At 42.0% G+C, this 22653-nt stretch overlaps 1 protein-coding gene across 1 annotated transcript in view; it reads right to left on the reverse strand.

Moving 5' to 3' along the window:
• Positions 1 to 22653, reverse strand: part of fndc1 (fibronectin type III domain containing 1) — a 364919-nt gene that overhangs the window by 41978 nt on the left and 300288 nt on the right. Inside the window, exons 17-19 of the mRNA XM_060831599.1 lie at positions 17566 to 17677; positions 5394 to 5473; positions 990 to 1019 (exon numbers count right to left, since the gene is read on the reverse strand). Of these exons, the coding sequence (XP_060687582.1) occupies positions 990 to 1019; positions 5394 to 5473; positions 17566 to 17677 (222 nt within the window). The remainder of the gene's footprint in view (positions 1 to 989; positions 1020 to 5393; positions 5474 to 17565; positions 17678 to 22653) is intronic.

A 22653-nucleotide genomic window follows, 5' to 3' on the forward strand; every position in this document is an offset into this window, starting at 1 on the left:
GTGGAGGAGGAGTGGACCAAGATATCCTGGAGGGAACGGTACCCACAAAGAGCTGACAAGGGAGAGGAGGAGAAAATGCGAATGGTGGTAGCATCCTATTGGAGGTGGGGCAAGTGGCAGCTAATGATCTTTTGAGTGTGGATGCTAGTGAGATGGTAGGCAAAAATGAGGGTGGCTCGATAGATGTTGCAGGAGGAAAGAGAGGGGGGTGAAGGTCAAAGTTCGGGAGATCGGTGGGACATATTTGAACGCCCTGTGTAGTGCTGTTTGTGCCCTAATGTTTAGACTGATTGTAATCTAAAAAATGAGTTAATAGAGTCTTACATGGATTTATGCAATTTTTGAGCAAAGTACAATGTAACTCTGCAAGTACAAATTCACCCCCCAAACGTATATGTGTATGTGTACATGTGATATGTGTGTGTGTCTGTCTGGGGTGGGGGGTTCTAAGTGTCTGTGAGAGAGAGTGTGTGTGTGTTAAGGGGTCTAAAGTCTGTGAGAGGGTGCATGTGTGTCTGGGGTCGGGGGGTTGAGAGTGTCTGTGAGAGAGAGTGTATATGTGTATGTGTGGAGGAGTGTGTGTGTTCAACACATTATCTGTGCTGACATCAACTGTTAAAGTTAACCTGAGAATGTAACTTTTAAAAAAGGTTTTGTGATTTACATATGAAAGAAGTGAAACTATCATGGTCATTCTAACAGGTGAGAGACTTAACAAACAATCAAAGTATTTTTCAATGCATAATTTCAGTTACATCACACTATAAACTTTTCCTATAAATTCTGTGTCTTACAATTGTGTCCTCCACAACCACCTGATGAAAGAGCGGCGCTCCAAAAGTTAGTGCTTCCAATTAAACCTGTTGGACTATAATCTGGTGTTGTGTGATTTTTAATTTTGTACACCCCAGTCCAACACCAGCATTCCAAATCATGAAGTAAATAAAACATCAATTTTGCCTTTCAAGTGAGGATCTCTGTGCACTTACCAGGTGGCCTGACAATAATCTGTGGGTCATCTGTAAAAACACAAAACAATCATCGTTCAAATACTGGCTATATTTTGATGAAATTAATAAAATGGTTGTTACACGAAAAATGAAGAAATACAGAATATAAGGAAGGGGAAATGCTATATGACTGATCGACAATTTAATTCTCTGCATCACTTCCATTTTCTGATCCTGTCCTCATTTCCATTGGCCCTGTAGTGTCCAAACATCTGTTAATCTCAGTCTACTGAGAACTCATAGCCCTTTGAACTAGAACACAGATAACATACGATAAGCAGCTGAGGATCCTGGGACTGTATTCATTAGAGTTTAGAAGGTTGAGGGGAGATCTAAGAGAAACTTAAAAGATAATGCATGATTTAGAAAGGGTGGACGCTGGGGAGTTATTTCCGTTTGTCCGGGAGACTAGGATCCTTGGGCGCAGCCTTAGAATTAGTGGGGGTCAATTTAGGACAGAAATGAGGAGACATTTCTTCAGCCAGAGAATGGTGGGCCTGTGGAATTCATTGCCATGGAGCACAGTGGAGGCCGTGACGTTAAATGCCTTCAAGGCACAGATTGATAAATTCTTGATCGCGCAAGGAATTAAGGGCTACGGGGAAAGCGCAGGTAAGTGGAGTTGAAATGACCATCAGCCATGATTAAATGGCAGAGTAGACTTGATGGGCTGAATGGCCTTACTTCCACTCCTATGTCTTATGGTCTAATATACAGACTGAATCTTCTGAATGAAAGGAGTCTTCCATTTTCATTCGTAAATGACTGATTCTTATTCTAAATCTATGATCCTTAGTTTCAGAACTTCAATCAGGGGGACAAAAAACTTCTGAAAATTTACCCTGTGAAGCCCTCTAAGAATTTTACACATTCCAGTTAGGCCACTTCTGTTTTAATTAGGTTGCTTTGCTGAACTGATTTGTCTCAGAGCATTGCAGAGATAACTCTAGTCGTAAATCCAAAAATCTATTTACAAAATCTTTAAAGAATTCTCAGAATTTATAGAATTTCCAAAACACACATTGTTTTTGCTAGGTCTCAGATATTCTATCTAGAAGCTTATATATGGAGTTGGTCACTTGACAAAGATCAGTTACAAGACTAGCCTGATCAAACATAGAAGAACTACCACTGAACACTCCACTCATTTCTCATGAAACTCCAGAGAATATAGGTCCATTCCACTTGCTCACTTCATCGGACTTAGGGACTAACGTAATACTGAGGAAGTACTCTCACTAGAGTCGTGTGTAATTGTAACAAGAATTCTTCACTTCATGCATTCTTCCTACATCACTGACAGCAAATGCATTAATTGATTGTCAAATTATTTGAGAAATATGAACATGAAAAATGCTGCATAAATGCATCTTTTAGTACATCTATACTCTAACCACTTTGCAATAAGGGCTAATATAGCATTTGCTTTCCTAAGTATTTGCTGTGCTTGCATGCTAACTTCTACAAATTCTTATACAAGGAATCTGTAGCCCCTAAATGCGAATATTTGCTTATCATTCAACTTAAAGCTGGCACACTGGTGCAGCAGATAATCAGGAATGCTAATGGAATGTTGATCCTTTTTTCAAATCTATTGAGTATAAGATTGGGGAAGTTTTACTGCCATGTGATGCTGATGAGACTACATCTGGAATACACAGAGCAGCTTTGATCGCCTTATTTAAGAGAATGATATCATTTCATTGAAGGCAGTTCAGAAAATGTTCACTAAGATGATCCCCAGAGGGGATTGTATCATGAGCAACGATTAAACAGGTTGGGATTTGACTCACAGGAATTTAGAAGAATGAGAGGTGGTCTCATTGTAACATTTGGGTTTGACAAGGTAAATGCTGGGAGGATATTTCCCGTCATGGGAGTGCCTAGGACTAGAAGGCATAAGAATTTATTCTCTCAGAGGGTTGTGTCTCTTTGGAACACCTTGCCACACAAAGCTGTGGAGACAGAGTCCCTTGTGTATATATAAGGCTGAGGTAGATTCTTGATCAGTAGGGGAATCAAGGTTTACAGGCAAAGGATAGTAAAGTGGACATGAGGAATGTCAGATCTTATTGAATGGTGGAGCAGACTTGAGGCCTACTCCTGTTCCTATTTCTGATGGTCTTTTAGAATGGCTTGTTTTCCCACTGAAGTGAATAATTTCACATAGCACCATCAGCAATCCCAGACTTTTCTTATTAATTTCTGTTTCTTTATTTCAACCTTACCATCGTGCGTTTAACAGTTTCCATTGGAAGGAAGGTTGATAACTAAAGATTTTCATCATAAGGCAAACAAACCAAAGAGACGAAGTTTTTTTTCGTAGTAGATTTGATTTAGACTTTATTGTCATGTGTACACAAGTACAAAAGTCCAGGAGTACAGTGAAAACTTTTCAATGTCACCACGCATAGGTCATATGGTGGCTCAATGATTAGCACTGCTTCCTCACTGCACCAGAGACCTGCATTTGATGCTGGTCTTGGGTGTCTGGAGTTTACATGTTCTTACTGTGTCTGTGCTGGTGCTTTAGTTTCCTCCCACAGTCCAAACATGTGCATATTAGGTGGATTAGCCATGATAAATTGTCTGTAGTGACCAGGGAAATATAGGATAAGTGGATTAGACAAGGTAAGTGCAGGCTCATGGGGATAGGGTAGAGGGCTAATTCTGTGTGGGATGCTCTTCAGGAGGTTAGTGCAGAGTTGAAGGCCTCTTTCTATAATGTGGGCATTCTATTCTATTCTAGGTTTTTATTCATTGTTTGAAGGGTAGTGCAAGAAAATTATATGGACATTTTCAAAAGGGAACAAGAAACAGTGCATAGTTATGTGGGAAAATAAAATACAGTGCACTAGAGAAGCAAGAGAATTGGGATAATTACAAAGATTTAACAAAACCCAGTAGTCCAAAAGAGCTCTTCTTTTTGTGAATTTTTTTCATCTTATGGCTGAAGTAAAGGAATACGTTAACTTGGAATTTCTAATATTCATCACGGCATATTGGAAAATTCTCTGTATATATTAGGATACTAGATTTTCCAAATATTATGAATGGAAATTTGTGCAGTTGTTGCCAAAGATTTCCTGGTGTGGAGTTTCACGATTTCACCAGGTAGGCAGGTTTGGAAGATCAGTAAGCAAATGCTTCATGAAAAATGCTGCACAGTTGGCAGTGAACCCAGAGAATTTAGCAATCTCTAATTCTTGCCTCTACCAAGTAAGGCATTGTGCTAGTTTAATTTACCTTGATATACTGTGACTACTAAACATATTTAAGCATTATGAATTGCCCCTTACAAAGGTCAAAATTTACTGTGCATTTTTGTATTTTATTTCTGGGATGTGGGTGACACTATTATTGCTTCTGCTTTGGTGATGTAAGAACATGGAAGCTGTCTTGATTGAATGCCTATACAACTGGGCAGTCCTTTAGCCACTAGAGCACTTTGAATTTCTATTTTGCTGTTTTTGCCAGGGTCAAGGTCAGTTTTCTTGGAATGAGTCGATTCTATAAAGCAAGGCAAGGTCAGAGAAGTATCTTGGTTCTGCAGACTGTGCTCACAATTTCGTGGATAGTGTGACTTTACCTTGGCTCCTGCTACAGCATTAGAAATGGTTAGACCAGTCAAGATGCAGCAAAGTTCAGCACTGGATGATGGTGAATGAGAACATCCAATACTTAAATAGTAGCTGCAAGGGAGTGAGGAGAAATGACAAAATCAAGAAATTTTCCCTATAGCTTACTTGCACTGAACTTACTGCAAGTTTATGATACTATGGCAAGGTGCAAGAGAATTCAACCAAAGAAAGTTTGGAGACTGCTCTTAGGGATAAGTATGTAGCAGTAGATCTCCTCATCCCAACCACTTTAGTCCTCCACTCCAGGAAGTAACTTCAAGCCAACAATACATGATGTAATGTGGGACTGGAGTCAAATTAGGTTAGACTTAGTACAATGGCAGAATCATTTCCCTCAAACACATCAGGTGAACAGTTGGATTTTTATAATAATTCAACAGCTTTCAAGTCATGTTGTTCAGTTGTCCCTTATCACAGATATTTTACTGAAACTCACACATTATTTTGTAACATTTGAAAATCTAACTCAAATTTTTAAAGTCAAAAAGGGTAGTGCTGGAAAAGCACAGCAGGTCAGGCAGTATCCCAGGAACAGGAGAGTCGATGTTTCGGGCATAAGGCCTTTACCATGCCCGAAACTTTGACTCTCCTGCTCCTCGGATGCTGCCTGACCTGCTGTGTTTTTCCAGCACCACGCTTTTGAACTCTGACTCTCCAGCATCTGCATTCTTCACTTTCTCAAATTTTTAAATCCTGGGTTACAAATCTGGTATGATAATCATTTCAAAACATCATACATCACCTGATTCTGTAACAAAAGACAAAGCTTCACTGATGGGGCCGTATCCATATGGATTCTTTGCTTGAATTTTAAAATAATATCTAAAATATAGAAAATATTAGTAGTTAATCATTTAACTTAAGATTGGCTTACAAGATGCCAATTCTCTCCCTAACAGCATTGTAAGCCTACCTACTGCACATGGATAGCAGCAGTCAAATCACTGACTCATTGCAACCTTTTCCCTTTTCTATCCCACTTTGAGTCATACATTCATTTTTAATCTTATTTGCACTTGACTAATTTACACGTGCCTTAGGTAATATTCTATAGACTACAACAATTGATAGTCTGCTTTTTAATTTGGTACTTGGCTCCTTGTATTGGTTCATAGAATCCCTATGGCCCATGGAGTCTGCGACAACCCTCCGAAGAGCATTCCACCCAGACCCAGCCCCCACCATATCCTGTGACCCAGTATTTGCCATGGCTAATCCGCCAAGTCTACACATCTCTGAACACTATGGACAATTTCAGAATGGTCAATCCACCTAAACCGCACATCTTTGGATTGTGCAAGCAAACTCACAGTGAGAATGTGCAGACTCCACACAGAATTCTGAGGCTGAAATCAAACCCAAATTCCCGACACTGAGAGGCAACAGTGCTAACCACTGAGCTACCTTGCTACTCCATTATGTAGAATCTTACTCGTTGTCCTGCCTGTGCCACCCATACCTACATGGACCAAGATGCCCAGATTTTCCCTTCCCACAGTAGTTCCTTATCAGCTGTGAGCACTGCCTAAACCCTGGCACTGACAACTCGACATTCTGGACCTTTGCTCTTGACTACAGCGAATAGTGCTACTAACCCTACTACATCATCTCATGTTGCCACTACATTTTTTATGCTCCTCACACTTAAATGGATTCTAATAACACAGTGCCATGGTTAGCTGGCTTATCTATGTGCAGTTCTACTGTCACCAAAACAAAGTGAAAGAATCGCAAACATTTTGGACAACTGAAAAGGCTGAGGTTTGTGCACCTTTGCCTTCAGGGCCCCCTTGCCTGCCTCAGATGCAACGCCAATCCCCTGACCACTGATCAAGTTAGAAGACCCTCTCCTAAGGGGTGCAACTGTTTCTTTGTACAAATGTCCAACTAACTTGCCCTCCTTCCTGTTGTGTTATAGGGTCTATAGCTTGACTTTCAGCTCAATGACTCAGAGCTAAAGATCCTTGAGCTGCAAACATTACTGCAGACATATTTTTCATGGACACAAAAAGCAAATTGCTGGAAAATCTCAGCAGGTCTGGCAGCCAATGTGGAGAGAAATCAGAGTTAACGTTTCAGATCAAGTGATTTCTCTCTACAGATACTGCCAGACTCGCTGAGTTTTTTCAGTTTTTGTTTCTGATTTATAGCTTCCGCAGTTGTTTTGGTTTTAGTTTAAAATTTTCCATGGATCCTGGCATCCATGTGTTGTTGGCATAGCACATTGCTCTTGACATCCTTAATGTGTTTTAATTAATTGCTTAATTGTTTCACACAATTATTTATTTCATTTTTTAAAATAAATTTTATCCTTACCATTAGCTCCTGTACTATCTTAAAACTTGGAAATACCACAGACCATAACACTTACCAAATACTCACCAAACAGGTCTTTCTCCACCTGTACCAGAGCAAGAATTAATTTCCCCAAAGGTGAAAAAATTAGAAACAGCAAAGAAGTACCTTCTCCCTGACTTCACCTAACCCCCTTACTTACCTATCTCCGAGCACTCCATTCAAAGTCACATTGAAAAGCTATTCTTAGTTGCTTTGAGTAGGTCAGCTCTGCATACAAAAAATAGTTTAAGCTAGTTTCCTGCACTCCAGTGGAGAGCTTGTATATCCCATCTCTGCCTAAGCTTGAATGAAATTCAGAATTTAATCATTTAAAGCCACTGAACTACTGTGACAATCAAGTAAGGGATTTGATATTGGTGTGTGGGGAAAAAAAATTCCTCCATTTTCAGTTTGTTATGCAAGAAAACGCACCACATCTAGTTTAGTCATTCGCAGGAATGGCTACAAATAATATTCTCTTCATACTCATTTCACAGAAGACAAGAAAAACATCTCTGAATAGACCACAAGTAGCTGCAGCCGCACTCTTTAGATTGGCACCAAATTAAATATTATATCAAGCATATTCACCCTGAGTTCAAAACTTGAAATCTTTGAATGTGGCTCACTACTAGAGTATTTATTCAAGAATTGCTTGATTTGTTAAGAGCATTAAAAAAGGAAGATTACAGCTAAACCATTCTGTGGAGGCAAGACCAGTTTGTAACTGGCAATGACCCCAAATAGCAGTATAATAATTATCAGCTGGGTGAATTTTAGAAAGCTGGAACCAATCTCCTATCATCACTGCGACAGCAGATTTAAAACTGTAGGTTCCACCAATTATGATTTTTCCATTAACAACCCTCAGTAAATGTGTGTTCTAAAGGTTAATTTTCATTTCCTCTTGTATTTCTTGTGCATTACCAAAACTTACAAAGGAATTACTTTCTCAAATAAGGTCAACTCTGCAGCAATGGTTTTCTAACTTTACCATCAAATTTCTTTCCAGACAGAAAATCCTTAGCACAATGTGGAGCAAATAATAAGGCATAACTGAAGTAGCATAATAATCAATGATCTTTCAAATTTAAAGGCAATTCTTTTTCTCATCTTATAAATATCATAAGAGTCATACAGTCCTACAGTATGGAAACAGACCTTATGGTCCAAACTGGTCCATGCCGACCAAAATGTCCATCCTTGCTAACTCCATTTCCCTGCACTTGGCCCATATTCTTCTAAATCTTTCCTATCCATTTATTTATCCAAATGCCTTTTAAATGTTGTTAATGTATCCACCTCAATAACTTCAGCTGGCAGCTCATTCCATATCTGTGCCATCCTCTGTGTAAAAACGTTGCCCCTCAGGTTCCCTTTTATTCTTTCCCCTCTAACCTTAAACTGATGCCCTCTAGTCCTCGATTCACCAATTGTGGGAAAAAACTCTGAATGTATTCACCCTACCCATGCCTCTCATGATCTTATATACATCTATAAGATCTCCCCTCAGTCTTCTATGGTCTAAAGAAAGATGCCCTAGTTTGTCCAACCTCTCCCGACAACTCAGATTGTTGAGTTCTGGCAACATCCTTGTAAATTTCTTTTTCGTTCTTTCCAGTTTAATAACATCTTTCCTATGTGAGGTGACCAAAACTGAACGTAATACTCCAAAGTGTAGCCTCACCAATGATAATGTGATTAAATCTACGGTTTAAAAACTTGCATCTTTCGAGACAGATCCTAATTGAAATGGAAACTGGCTCTTGTGGTTGCTAAAATAAATTAAGATTAAATGGAAACCAAAACTTCTGGCTGAAACTACACAAAGGTTGACAAAGCCATTGAAGGTCATCAAACAAGTTCCAGGTGTAGTAAAGGCACACTGAAGAAAATAGGTTTAGATTCAGAAGCTGAGAATAAACAAAAAGAACATAGCTGCAGCTGTTTCAGTTATTTTAATTTAGGTGATGCACACCATCTAGATCATTGTAAGCAGAGTTTAGGCCATTCTGCAAATGCATACAATTTTGGTGATGAAATAACTCCACAAAGCCTGGTATCCTGTCACCACGTTACTCTTTATTTACATGTGTGCAGTACAGTACTTGACATCGGTGTGGTTTTCTTAGAGCCAGTCCTCAGAGTCACTTGATATAGTGAGAATCTCTAAGACTCCTGCTAATTTTTTTGAGATGCTGCACACTATTATCTTATTTACGAGGAGACTCCTGTTTATAACCATCAGCCAAAGCACCCAGGTCAATAATCTCTATCAGGGATCTCACACACACAGTAAGATCTGCCTAACCTTGGTTAGATTACGCATTGCAATCGACTCAGGATGAAATTAAATTCCAGAAGGGGGACTGAAATAAGTTGAGGATGACAATGTTGTGAAGAAAATAAAGTACTAGGAGGGGGAAAAAAAGAGGTAAAAACAATGACTGCAGATGCTGGAAACCAGATTCTGAATTAGTGGTGCTGGAAGAGCACAGCCGTTCAGGCAGCATCCAAGGAGCATCAAAATAGACGTTTCGGGCAAAAGCCCTTCATCAGGAATAAAGGCAGTGAACCTGAAGCGTGGAGAGATAAGCTAGAGGAGGGTGGGGATGGGGAGAAAGTAGCATAGAGTACAATGGGTTAGTGGGGGATGGGATGAAGGTGATAGGTCAGGGAGGAGAGGGTGGAGTGGATAGGTGGGAAAAGAGATAGACAGGTAGGACAAGTTTGGACAAGTCATGGGACAGTGCAGTGCTGGAAGTTTGGAACTAGGGTGAGGTGGGGGAAGGGGAAATGAGGAAACTGCTTAAGTGCACATTGATGCCCTGGGGTTGAAGTATTCCAAGGCACAAGATGAGGCGTTTTTCCTCCAGGCATCTGGTGGTGAGGGAGCGGTGGTGAAGGAGGCCCAGGACCTCCATGTCCTCGGCAGAGTGGGAGGGGGAGTTGAAATGTTGGGCCACGGGGCTGTGTGATTGATTGGTGCGTGTGTCCTGGAGATGTTCCCTAAAGCGCTCTGCTAGGAGGCACCAGTCTCCCCAATGTAGAGGAGACCGCATCGGGAGCAACGGATACAATAAACGATATTAGTGGATGTGCAGGTAAAACTTTGATGGATGTGGAAGGCTCCTTTAGGGCCTTGGATAGAGGTGAGAGAAAAGGTGTGGACGCAGGTTTTACAGTTACTGCGGTGGCAGGGGAAGGTGCCAGGATGGGAGGATGGGTTATAGGGGGGCGTGGACCTGACCAGGTTGTCACGGAGGGAACGGTCTTTGCGGAAGGCGGAAAGGGGTGGGGAGGGAAATATATCACTGGTGGTGGGGTCTTTTTGGAGGTGGCGGAAATGTCGGCAGATGATTTGGTTTATGCGAAGGTTTGTAGGGTGGAAGGTGAGAACCGGGGCATTCTGTCCTTGTTATGGTTGGAGGGGTGAGGTCTGAGGGCGGAGGTGCAGGATGTGGACGAGATGCATTGGAGGGCATCTTTAACCACGTGGGAAGGGAAATTGCGGTCTCTAAAGAAGGAGGCCATCTGGTGTGTTCTGTGGTGGAACTGGTCCTCCTGGGAGCAGATACGGCGGAGGCGGAGGAATTGGGAATACGGGATGGCATTTTTGCAAGAGGTAGGGTGGGAAGAGGTGTAATCCAGGTAGCTGTGAGAGTCGGTGGGTTTGTAAATTTAAGGTCAGGGTGGAATGTGTTGGTGAAGTTGATGAATTGCTCAACCTCCTAGCGGGAGCATGAGGTGGCGCCAATGCAGTCATCAATGTAGCGGAGGAAGAGGTGGGGAGCGGTGCCGGTGTAATTACAAAGAGACAGGCATAGCTGAGGCACATACGTGTGCCCATGGCTGCCCCTTTGGTCTGGAGGAAGTGGGAGGATTCAAAGGAGAAATTATTAAGGGTAAGGACCTGTTCGGCCAAACGAATGAGAGTGTCGGTGGAAGGGTACTGTTGGGGATCTCTGACACCTCTCTCCCCTTCCTGGACCTCTCCATCTCCATTAATGACGACCGACTTGACACTGACATTTTTTACAAACCCACTGACTTTCTCAGCTACCTGGATTACACCTCTTCCCACCCTATCTCTTGTAAAAATGCCATTTCGTATTCCCAATTTCTCCGCCTCCGCCGTATCTGCTCCCAGGAGGACCAGTTCCACCACAGAACATACCAGATGGCCTCCTCCTTTAGAGACCGCAATTTCCCTTCCCATGTGGTAAAAGGTGCACTCCAACGCATCTCGTCCACACCCTGCACCTCTGCCCTCAGACCCCACCCCTCCTATTGTACTCTATGCTACTTTCTCCTCACCCCCACCCTCCTCTAGCTTATCTCTCCAGTCTTCAGGCTCACTGCCTTTATTCCTGATGAGGTGGATAAAAAACAACAGGTGGAGCGGACGAGCGGCTGACTGGAACGTCCTACTCTGTCACCATCTTGGCCAGTCCAGTTACAACTTGCTATTGCAAGTTATCCAACAGAATATTTAACGTTTTCTTTGTTTGACTTGTATTCATTTTAAAAAAATCTTTTAAACTGTGAACCTTGTAGCTTTATTCATTCAGTAAATAAATGGGATTTTGGATTTCTTGTTTATCAAAAGAAGTTACTGGTCTCATTTGACATTATAACAAAAACAGCATTCAAAACTACTTCAGAAGTTACACTGTATTATAATGGTATACTGATCATATTAAAATTGTCATTGACAATCACTTGCTAAGAAGTATGGTTGTCCACCTAGAAAATATTAACATATCAACACCTAGTGCTACAATACAAAATCTGAATCATAAACACTTTACTTCTGTTTCAGTAGCATCCTAAATATTTATATGTCATCAAGTTTCTGTCACAATACTTTCTGGCAATACAGAACTTTAGTCTATTCTTTAAATAGAATTTATGAATTAGAATTCTTGTGTAAGCAATCTCTTCAAGAAGCCATCTGGATCAGCCAAGACTGTTGCTATGTGAGATGAACACGATGACAGGTCTTGGATGTTATGAGAAATGTCTGTAAACTCTGTTAGTCTTGATTTAATCATAACAAATCTACATTAGCCCGAAACCACTTGTTATTCAGAAAAAGAAACTACATCAAGCTTCAAATTATTTTTGTTTATAATGGAGCTCAAACTTTCAATAGTGTACCTAAACAAATATTAATTACAGTGACACAAAGGATATACTCTCTTACCTTCGATAGTTGGTCAGAAACCGCTATTAGAATTTAACACAGCAGAACATGTTGAGCACCAAGGATCTCTAGCAGTCAGAAGTTAGTAATTCTGAGAGGCCCCTTCTTGTTCAACATTGGAAAGTATCCAACTGGTGCATGCATTTTTTCAAATTCATTTGCAGGATATGGACATCGGTGACTGGCTAAACGCACTTGAGATAGTGATAGCGAGCTGTCTTCTTCAACTGTGCCAACCCATAATGCTGTTATGAAGGGAGTTTGAGGATTCTGACCCAGTGACAGTGAAAGAATGGTGATATATTTCCAAGACAGGGGCTTGGAGGAAAACTTGCAGGTGGTGATGCTCCCATATGTCCTTTTAGATTGATGTGGCCATAGGTTTGGCAGGTGCTGTTGACCGATCTTTGGCAAATTTCTGCAGTGCTTCTTATAAATTGCACATACTGCTGGAACTGAGCATCAGTAGTAGAGGGAGTTGTTGTTTGTGGATGTAGTGCCCATCAAGTGGCCTGCTTTGTCCTGGATAGTGTCAAATTTCTTGTGTGTTTTTGCAACGGAACTCATCCACGGAAGTGGGAAGTATTCCCTCCTGACTTCTGCCTTGTAGATGGTGGTCTGGGGGTGAGTTATTCACTGAGTATTTCTAGTCCATGACTGGCTGTTGTAGCCAATGTTTTAACATGGTCAATCCAGTTGAGTTTCATGTCAATGGTAAGTCCCAGGATGTTGATATGGGGATTCACTGATGGTAACCCCCATTGAATGTCAAAGGGCAGTGCTTTGATTGTCTCTTATTGGAGTTGGTCACTAGTCCATTGAGTTGGTTAACTGTCCACCAACATTCATGACTGGTAGTGGCAGGACTGCAGAGCTTAGACCTGATCTGTTGGTTGTGGGAACTTTTTGCTCTGTCAATCATTTACTTCTTGTCCTTTTTGGCAAGCAAGTTGTCCGATTTGGTAGCTTCACCAGATCAACACCTCCGTTTAGGTGTATCTGCTGCTGTTCCTACCATGCCCTCCCACACTCACCATTGAACCATGGTTGATCCCCTGGCTTGAAGGTAATGGTTGAGTGGGAGATGTGCTAGATCAAGAGGTGGCCAAGTGTGTTGGAGAATGATTGTGCCATAATTAATGGCCCAAAACACTTCATGCATACCCAATTGTGAGTTGCTAGATCTGTTCGAGGTCAGTCCCATTTACCACAACAATAATGCCACAAAACATGACTGAGGGTAAAGGTAAAGGTGGGGTAAAGTCTCCATAGTAAGTGGTTAGCACTGTTGCCTCACAGCGCCAGGGAACCTGGTTTGATTCCAGCCTGGGCGACTGTCTGTGTGGAGTTTGCATATCCTCCTTATGTTTGTGTGGGTTTCCTCCGGATGCTCCAGTTTCCTCCCCACAGTCCAAAGACATTCAGATTAGGTGAATTGGCCATGTTAAATTGACCACATTGTTCAGGGATACGCAGGCTAGGTGCATTAGTCAGAAAAAAATGTAGAGTAATAGGGGTAGGGTAATAGGTCTGGGTGGGATATTTTTCAGAGGGTCGGTATGGACTTGTTGGGCCAAATGGCTTGTTTCCACACTGCAGGGATTTTATGATAATTCTGTAGGGATTCCAGACCCATCAGACCATAGTCCTCTTTCTCATGTGTGAGAGACATGACTGATGGTGGTCTAACCTAAGCATCACCATTCCTCAGGTGAGAGGAGAGGTTGGGGGGTGGGGGTGAGGTGGAGAATCTTCATTGAAACCTCTGCCGGTCTGAAATTGAACCCGTGTTACTGACATCACTCTGTGTCATTCACCAGCCATCTAGCCAACTGAGCTAACTGACTCCCTTGACGATGGAGAGTATTCTCAATGTGAAGGTGGGAATTCATCTCCACAAAGTTAAAAATCACGCAACACCAGGTTATAGTCCGACAGTGCTTCCCAATTAAACCTGTTGGATTATAACCTGGTGCTGTGTGATTTGTAACTTTATACACTCCAGTCCAACATTGGCACCTCCAAATCATCTCCACAAAGGCTGTGTATTGGTCACACTTACCAATATTATCTTGGGCAGCTGGCAGATTGGTTAGAATCATAGGATATGTATAATGTGGAAACAGGCCCTTCGGCCCAACAAGTCCACACTGACCCTCTGAATGTAACCCAACCAGACCCATCACTACCCTATCACTCTACATTTATTCCTGACTAATGCCCCTAACCTACACTATGGGCAATTTAGAATGGCCAATTCACCTAATCTGCACATCTTTGGATTGTAGGAGGAAACAGGGGCACCTAGAGGAAACCCACACTGACACGGGGAGCATGTGTAAACTCCACACAGACAGGTGCCCAAGACTGGAATTGAACCCGAGTCCCTGGCACTGTGAGGCAGCAGTGCTGACCACTGTGTCACCGTACCGTCATTACAATGAGATCAAATATGTTTTCCTCTCTTGTTGGTTCCCTCACTACCTGCTGCAGACCCAGTCTAGCAGCTATGTCCTTTAGCACTTGATCAGTCTGATCAGTAGTGCTGCTGCTGAGTCATGCTTGGTGGTGGACATTGACATACCTCACCCAGCGTGCTGCCCCTTGCCAACCCTCAATGCTTCGTCCAAGTGTGGTTCAACATGGAGGAGTACTGGTACATCAGCAGAGAGACAACAGTTCGTAGTAATCAGGAGGAGGTTTCCTTGCATGTTTAACCTGATGCCAGGGACCTGATATCATGAAGCCTAGACTCACTGTTGACGACTCCCTGGGCAACTTGTTCCTGACTGTATACTTACTGTTGTGCCACTTCTGCTGCATCTATCCTGTCAGTGGGACAGGCCATATCAATGGTGGTGATAGTGGTGCCTGAGACATTGTCTGTAAGGTATGATTCACTGAGTATGACTGTATGAGGCTATTGCTTGAGTAGTCTATGAGACAGTTCTCCCACTGGCACTAGCCCCCAAAATGTTAATAACAAGGACCTAGCAGGGTCAACAGGACTGTTTCTGCCAATTTCTGGCATCAGGTAGTCTGTCCGGTTTTGTGTCTTTGTTGAGGCTTTGTAGCAATTGATACAAATTAGTGGCAGTTGAGAGTCAACTACATTGCTGTGTGTCTGGAGTCACATGTAAGCCAAGTGTGAATAGCATATTTCCTTCCCTGAAGGACATTAGTGAATCAGATGGGTTTTTCCGACAATTAACAGTGGTTTAATGGTCATCATTAGATTCTTAAATCCAGGTTTTAAATTCCATTACTCAAACCTGGATCCCCAGACTATTAACTATGTTCCTGTATTATAAGGCCATTAGGCCATGACCTCCCCAAAATGGAAGGACTGACTGCATGATGTCTGTCCTCCATTTTTCTCCATTTGCACTTTCGAAAGTGAAGTTCCTCTGATCAACTGAAATTAATATATAAAAGCAAAATACTGAATGCTGAAAATTTAAAACAATTACAGAAAATACTGGAGAAACTCAGCAAGTCTTATATCATTCTGTGAGAAAGAGAAATAGAGTTAACATTTCACATCTAACCCAACTATTGTTCAGAACTAAAAATGGTTGGAAAATGTTTTTTTATATACTTTTGACAAAAGGGGAGAAGTGGGGGAAACTGATAGGCAAGCCCAGTGCAAAGGTCAGAGCACCTGCTAACTGTGATGAAAGAGAGAGATGTAAAATAGGTGTGAAAGTGAGAAAATGGGTCTTCTTTGCTGATAGCAAAGCAATGAAGACACAAATAAGACTGTTGAGAAGAGAGAGATTGGGGGGAAAAGAATTTAAGGAAAATGGAGGACAGACCTTATATGGTCAGTTTGTTAAATTGTGGAATTCAATATTGAGTCCTAGAGATGTAAGCAGAAACTGAGTGACCAAGTAAAAACAGACGTGTTGCTCCTTGAATCTGTATTGTGCTTCATTGAAACATTGCAGCAGCCTGACTTCCATCTCCCATCCCCACTCAGAACCTTACCTTGTTTATTTTGCTCTCAGCATGGAGGAGCTTACTTTCAAATTCAGGATATTGCTGTTCAGAAGTATACAGAATTCTGTAATGATTGGAACAAGGGCCAGGTGGATGTTGTTGAGTTTGAGATCCCACATTGGTGTTGTTCACTTGGGCCAATCAAGGGGCCCTGGCTGACAGATCCAACCAGGAGATTTAGAAAGTCTCCCCATTCTCAGGACTGGCTCTGAACACGCTAGTCAGTCAATGTACTGTCGTGGTTGTGGGGTTTGTTCACCAAGCTGGGAAGTTGATTTACAGACATTTCATCCCCTGTCCAGGTGACATCCTCAGTGCTTTTCAGCTTCCTGGGAAGTGCTGCTGTACTGTTTCTTCTGGAATTTATTTGGTTCCATTCCTTCTGCTTCTGGTTGCTGGTCCCAGTTGTTCATTTTAGTGGCCAGGATATTGGGTTTAGGTCTTTGCGTTTGTTGATGGAGTGCATGGATGAGTGCCATGCCCCTAGGAATTCTCTGACTGTCCTCTGTTTAGCCTGTCCTATGATTGTTGTGTTGTCCCAGTCGAATGTTTGGTCCCTGTCATCTGTGTGTACGGCTACTAGGGACAGCTGATTATGGCATTTAGTGCCTAGTTGATATGGATTGCTAGTTGTCTGCCTGTTTGCCCTATAGAGTGTTTCGTGCAGGCTTTGCATGAAATCTTATAAATTACGTCGGTCTTGCACATGATGGGTATAGGGTCTTTTGTCCTCGTGAATTGTAGACTCATATGCTCATTACGCTATACATTGAAAATGTTTCTATGTTGGAGATTGGCGTGGGGGCAGAGTTGTGGAGAATTGTCTTCAGAAAACCATCTTTAATTTATCTGGTCTAATCTAACCATAGTCTATCCCTAAGTGCCGCCTTAGGTGGCATAGCAAGTCACTCAAGCCATAAAAAGTCTGAGAAAAGTATTTGTTTAACTTATTGATCACACTTCCAAGTGTTGCATCAGGACATGCAGTGCATTTGCATTAAACTTGAAATTGCTGATGTAACACCATTGTGGGAGAACTTTCACATAAAGGATTGCAGTGACTCAAAGTGACAACTCAGGCTAACTGAGTCGGGGCAAGAAAACAATCTGCTAGCATCACCCATTTAGTGAGAACAACAAAAAAACCTTGAGCAATATGTGCATTTTATCTCGTCAAAGCCCAAGAGTAAAATGAGATTAAGTTAAATCAGGTTAAGTAGAGTAGCAGAAGGCTTGTACAGAGCATAACCAGCACTTGCATAGAATGATCTATACAATCAACCACTGAGAGTGTGTCTAATATAAAAGGGAAAGTTATCAAAACTGTACATAATGATGTTTTCAATTAGCTACATGATATGGTCTAACATACCTTGTATTTGGCTTCAGGTTTTCAATAGGTAGGTGCGTGCTGGCTGTTGCTGGCTTTGTAGACCACTTATTCTGCAAGATATCATCATAAGAAGCACTATAGACAAGGTAACCTGCAATTGAAATTAAGAGAAGTAAATTCAAACAGATTTCCTACCAAAAGCCTCACTTTCCATTTGTGATCAGAAGTTTTAATCTATTTTTATTTAGAGGTTCAAATTTCTTTTTGCATTTCCTCCAAAATGCGTGTTCATGCATGAAGGAATCACTTGTAATTCATAAAGATTATTGTGGATAATTGCATCAATGTCCTAAACTTCTCCAAATAACATCTCCCCTTTAAGACATTCTTTAAAAACTACCTCTACTCACCTTATATCACCGAGGGACAGCACGGTGGCTCAGTGGTTACCATAACGCCAGGGATGCGGGTTCGATTCCAGCCACGGACGATTGTCTGTGTGAAGTTTGCACATTCTCCCCATGTCTGCGTGGGTTTCCTCCCACAATCCAAAGACATGCAGGTCAGGTGAATTGGCCGTGTTAAATTGCCCATAGTGTTAGATACATTAGTTAGAGGGAAATGGGTCTGGGTGGGTTACCCTTCGGAGGGATGTGTGGACTTATTGGGCTGAAGGGCGTGTTTCCACACTGTAGGGAATCTAATCAATAATCTGATTTAATGTGCATGATTTAGATTAGATTCCCTACAGTGTGGAAACAGGCCCTCCAAAGAGTAACCCACCCAGACCCATTTCCCTTTGACTAGTGCACCTAACACAATGGGCAATTTAGCATAGTCAATTCACCTGACCTGCACGTCTTTGGACTGTGGGAGGAAACCGAAGCACCTGGAGGAAACTCATGCAGACACGGGGAGAACGTGCAAACTCCACACAGACAGACGCCAGAGACTGGAATCAAACCTGGGATCCTGGTGCTGTGAGGCAGCAGTGCTAATCACTGAGCCACCATACGATTTAATAGCTTCTTCCACTCCAGCAAGTATGTGTCTGGTTTGAGTGTCTAAAATACAAATGGTGACTAACTCACCACCCCTTGGCTGACCTCCTTAATGCGTATGTGGGTGGGTATTGCAATAAACAGCCCACTCACTTTTTTTAAAAGAAATTATCGATGGTCAATAGAGATTGCTGCCAACCCAACTGGTGAGCTGCCTTCTTCAACCATCTGGTATAGGTACACCCACAGTGCTGTTAGAGTTTATGGGTTTAGAAGTTTGTGTCAAAGGAACCTTGGATAGTTTTTGCAGTGCATCTTGCAGACAGTACTCACTGCTGCCCCTATGTGTATAAGCAGTGGAGGGAATGCATGCTGAAGGTGTTATATTGAGTGTCAATCAAGTCGGCAGCTTTGTCTTGGATAGTTTTTATGGACAGACACTGTTCTAAACTGAAGAGATAAAGAAGTGGTAAGGAAGCAGAAGGATGCCTTTCACGGGATGCCTTTATGCGCACTGGGGTCATGCCCTGCTCCAAGATGCTTCCCCACTCTCCATTATTCCTCTACCTGGCCTCCAAAACCCACCCTCAACATCTTGCCTCCTCTCTGGGTTGCCAGATTTGCCCTGCCCAAAAAAAACCTGTGATCTACTGAGCCTCCAGCACAGAAGTTTTTCTAAGTGCCTGCTTGTAGTCTCAGAAGTGATCTTTGGAGATAACAGCTAATCTGATTGGCCAAGATTTCTTGAGGGCATGAACCTTCTTCCAATGATGGGTGGAATTCCCATGATCCACCTGTTTGGCTTGTCCATTCACAGCAGATTTCCACTGCAGGTGGGTTTCTTTTAGGTGTGTCAGCTGCTGGCTGACTCTTGTAATAACAGGTTAGAACAGCGAAGGCCAAGCAGTGTGTACATTGCCTATCCATCTCACAAATGAAATCCAGCTCAACATCTTCCATGGTGGATCAGTGTCTAACGGTTCCAGTGAAGTATTTTCAACTGTTTGTTAGATTAATAGCATAATGTGATTAAGTTACTTTCTAAAAATGTTTAAAAATTGCCAATGACATTGTTTAACTTGACAAAATCTTTCCTAATTTCAGATTCCACAAATGAGAAAAAGGATATGCTATATTTTTAACATACCTTACCTGCTAGAAGCAGGGACTGATGATAATGTTTGAGGGACCCTGGGACAGCACAGTTGTTCACACTGCTGCCCCACAATGCTGGCACCTGGGCTCAATTCCAGCCCTGGGTGACTGTGTGGAGTTTGTACATTCTCCTTGTGTATGCATGGGTTTCTGCTGGGTTCTCTGGTTTCCTTCCACAGTATAAAGATGTATATGCGCATGGAGATTGGCCATGCTAAATTGCTCTGCAGTACAGTTCAGGTAACTTAGTCATGGTATGTGGGATTACAGGATAGTGTGGGAAGCTGGATCTGAGTAGGATGCTCATAGGAGAGTCAGTGCAGATACAATGGGCCAAATTGACTATATCTGCACTGTAGAGATTCTATGATTCTATGAAGTCAGAATTCCCTATGTACTATGGAGGTTGAGCTTCACTAGGTGCATGTAATGCCACTGTTCGCTCCTTCGAACCAACACTAGTTTGATCACAATCTTTGCTTCCAGTCGTAGAGTCAGAGAGTCATAGAGATGTACAGCACAGAACCAGACCCTTCAGTCCAATTCGTCCATGCCTGCCAGATATCCTAAATTAATCGAGTCCTATTTGCCAGGATTTGGCTGATATCCCTATAATCCCTTCCAATTCATATACCAATCCAGATGCCTTTTAAATGTTGTAAATATAACAGCCTCCACCACTTCCTCTGGTGCTCATTCCATACTCACACTACACAAAAAAGTTGCCCCTTAGGACCCTTTTAAATCATTCCCTTCTCATCTCAAATCAATCCCTCTAATTTTGGATTCTCCCATCCCAGGCAAAAGACCTTGCCTATTCACCTTATCCATGCTCCTCATGATTTTATAAACCTCTATAAATATTAGCCCACATCCTCCAATGCTCCAGGGAAAATAGCCCCAGCTTATTCAGCCTCTCCCCGTAGCTCAAACATTCCAACACTGGCAACATGCTTGTAAATCTTTTCCGAACCTGTTAAGTTTAACAACATATTTCCTATAGCTGGGAGACCAAAATTTAATGCAGTATTCTAAATGTGGCCAAATCGATGTCCTGTCATTTGGAGAGTTGATCCATGTTACCTGGAGAACAGGGCAGCCAGGATAGGGGAGAGAGCAATCTACAGGAGGAGGGAATAGCATAAAGTCCATGATTAGGAAAATTTATGAGGGTTACTGAGGTTTTAAGGGTTGTGGTGTTTCGGAGGTAGGTAGGGGAGTTGTTGGGGCAGCAGGTGGACAAACTCCAGGATTATGATACATTTGAAGTCTAAGGAAGAAGACACCTGAGAGAGGGTGTAAGTACACTTACTCTACTTATATCTGTCATGACCTTATACACTTCTATAAGATACCCCTCAGTCTCCTACGCTATAAACGCAGAAGTTCTAGCTTGTCCAAACTTTCCCTTTAACTCAGACCTTTCAGTCCTGGCAACATCCTTGTAAATTTCTTCTGCACTCTTTCCAGTTTAATAACATCCTTCCTATAGCAAAACGGAACACAGCACTCCAAATGCGGCCTCAGCAACGCCCTCTATAACTGCAACATAACTTCCCAACTTCCATAATCCATGCCCTGACTGATGAAAGCCAGTGGGCCAAAAGCCTTCTTCACTGCCTTGTCTGCCTGTGACTCCACTTTCAGACAACCGTGCACCTGAATTTCAAGGTCATTCTGTTCCACTGCACTCCTTAAGGCCCCATTATTCACCATGAAACTCCTACCTTGATTTGACTTTCCAAAATGCAAGCCTCACTCTTATCTATAATAAACGCCATTTGCCATTTCTTAGCCCACTTCCTCAGCTGATCAAGGTCCTGCTGCAATTTCCAATAACCTTCCTCACTGTTGATATGCTAACTGTAAACTTAGCTATCATGTCTTGTACATTTTGTGGGATATAGGTAAAGTAGCGTTACATCTGCAATCATAATTACTTATGCAAGGTAAATGAACTCACACCAGTATATAATTGTTTCAACCAAGAGCTGAGTCAACAAGAATGAAAACCATGTGAAGGAAATATATAATTGTTTTTGTATTAGCTAAAATGTGCATACAAGAACGAAACGTGCCTGCAAACAATGGTAGATGTTACAGACAAATAGATAAGGTGCTGTGAGGATGTAGATTAAGCCAGATATGCTTGTACAAACGGTAGTTATAAACATCTGTTTCCCACTTCTGCAAAAACAAAAAAAAAATTAAAAGGTCATAAGGTTCAATATGGTTGAGGAATGGGAGGAAATGTCACAAGTAAGGGAAATAGATGGCAGTGAAGGAGGATATACCTAACAATGGACCACAGCAGGATGTGGTGAAATGGCCAAGTAAACTTGTACTTAATTATGCACAAGGCCGGATAAGGCAAGAGATAAACAAAAGTAATGGGCACCGGGTTTGGAGTAGTGAATCCTATATAAGATATGTACTTGCTAAACTCTGCGTGTATTTTAGGCACCACGCTTGCATACTGATTGCTTCAGATCTTGTCTCGGACTGAAATTATTTAAGTGACTGAGCTTTGTTTCTCACAATTTTGTGCATTCTCATCCAAATCATTGAAATAGATTACAAACAGCAATGGACCCAGCACCAACCCCTGAGGTACACCAATAATCACAGGCCTCCAGTCTGACAAGCATTCTTCAATTATTATACCCTGCTTCCTATGTGAAGCCAGTTTTGTATCCATTTGTATCCAATTTGCTATCTGCCCGTGGATTCCATGGGATTTAATCTTCCAGAGTAGTTTACTATGTGGAACCTCACCAAAGGCCTTACTGAAATCCATAAAGACTACATCTACCCGTCTTGCCCTCATCAACCTCCCTGGTCACTTCATCAAAGAAATCTAACAAATTTGTGAGGCATGATCTTGCAAGCAAAAAGCCATGCTGACTACTCCTAATCAAACCCTGTCTTCCCAAATGCATGTATATCTTAATCCCTCAGAATCTTCTCAAGT

The sequence above is a fragment of the Hemiscyllium ocellatum genome, chromosome 10 (assembly GCF_020745735.1).
Source record: "Hemiscyllium ocellatum isolate sHemOce1 chromosome 10, sHemOce1.pat.X.cur, whole genome shotgun sequence".
In the NCBI taxonomy this organism is placed as follows: domain Eukaryota; kingdom Metazoa; phylum Chordata; class Chondrichthyes; order Orectolobiformes; family Hemiscylliidae; genus Hemiscyllium; species Hemiscyllium ocellatum.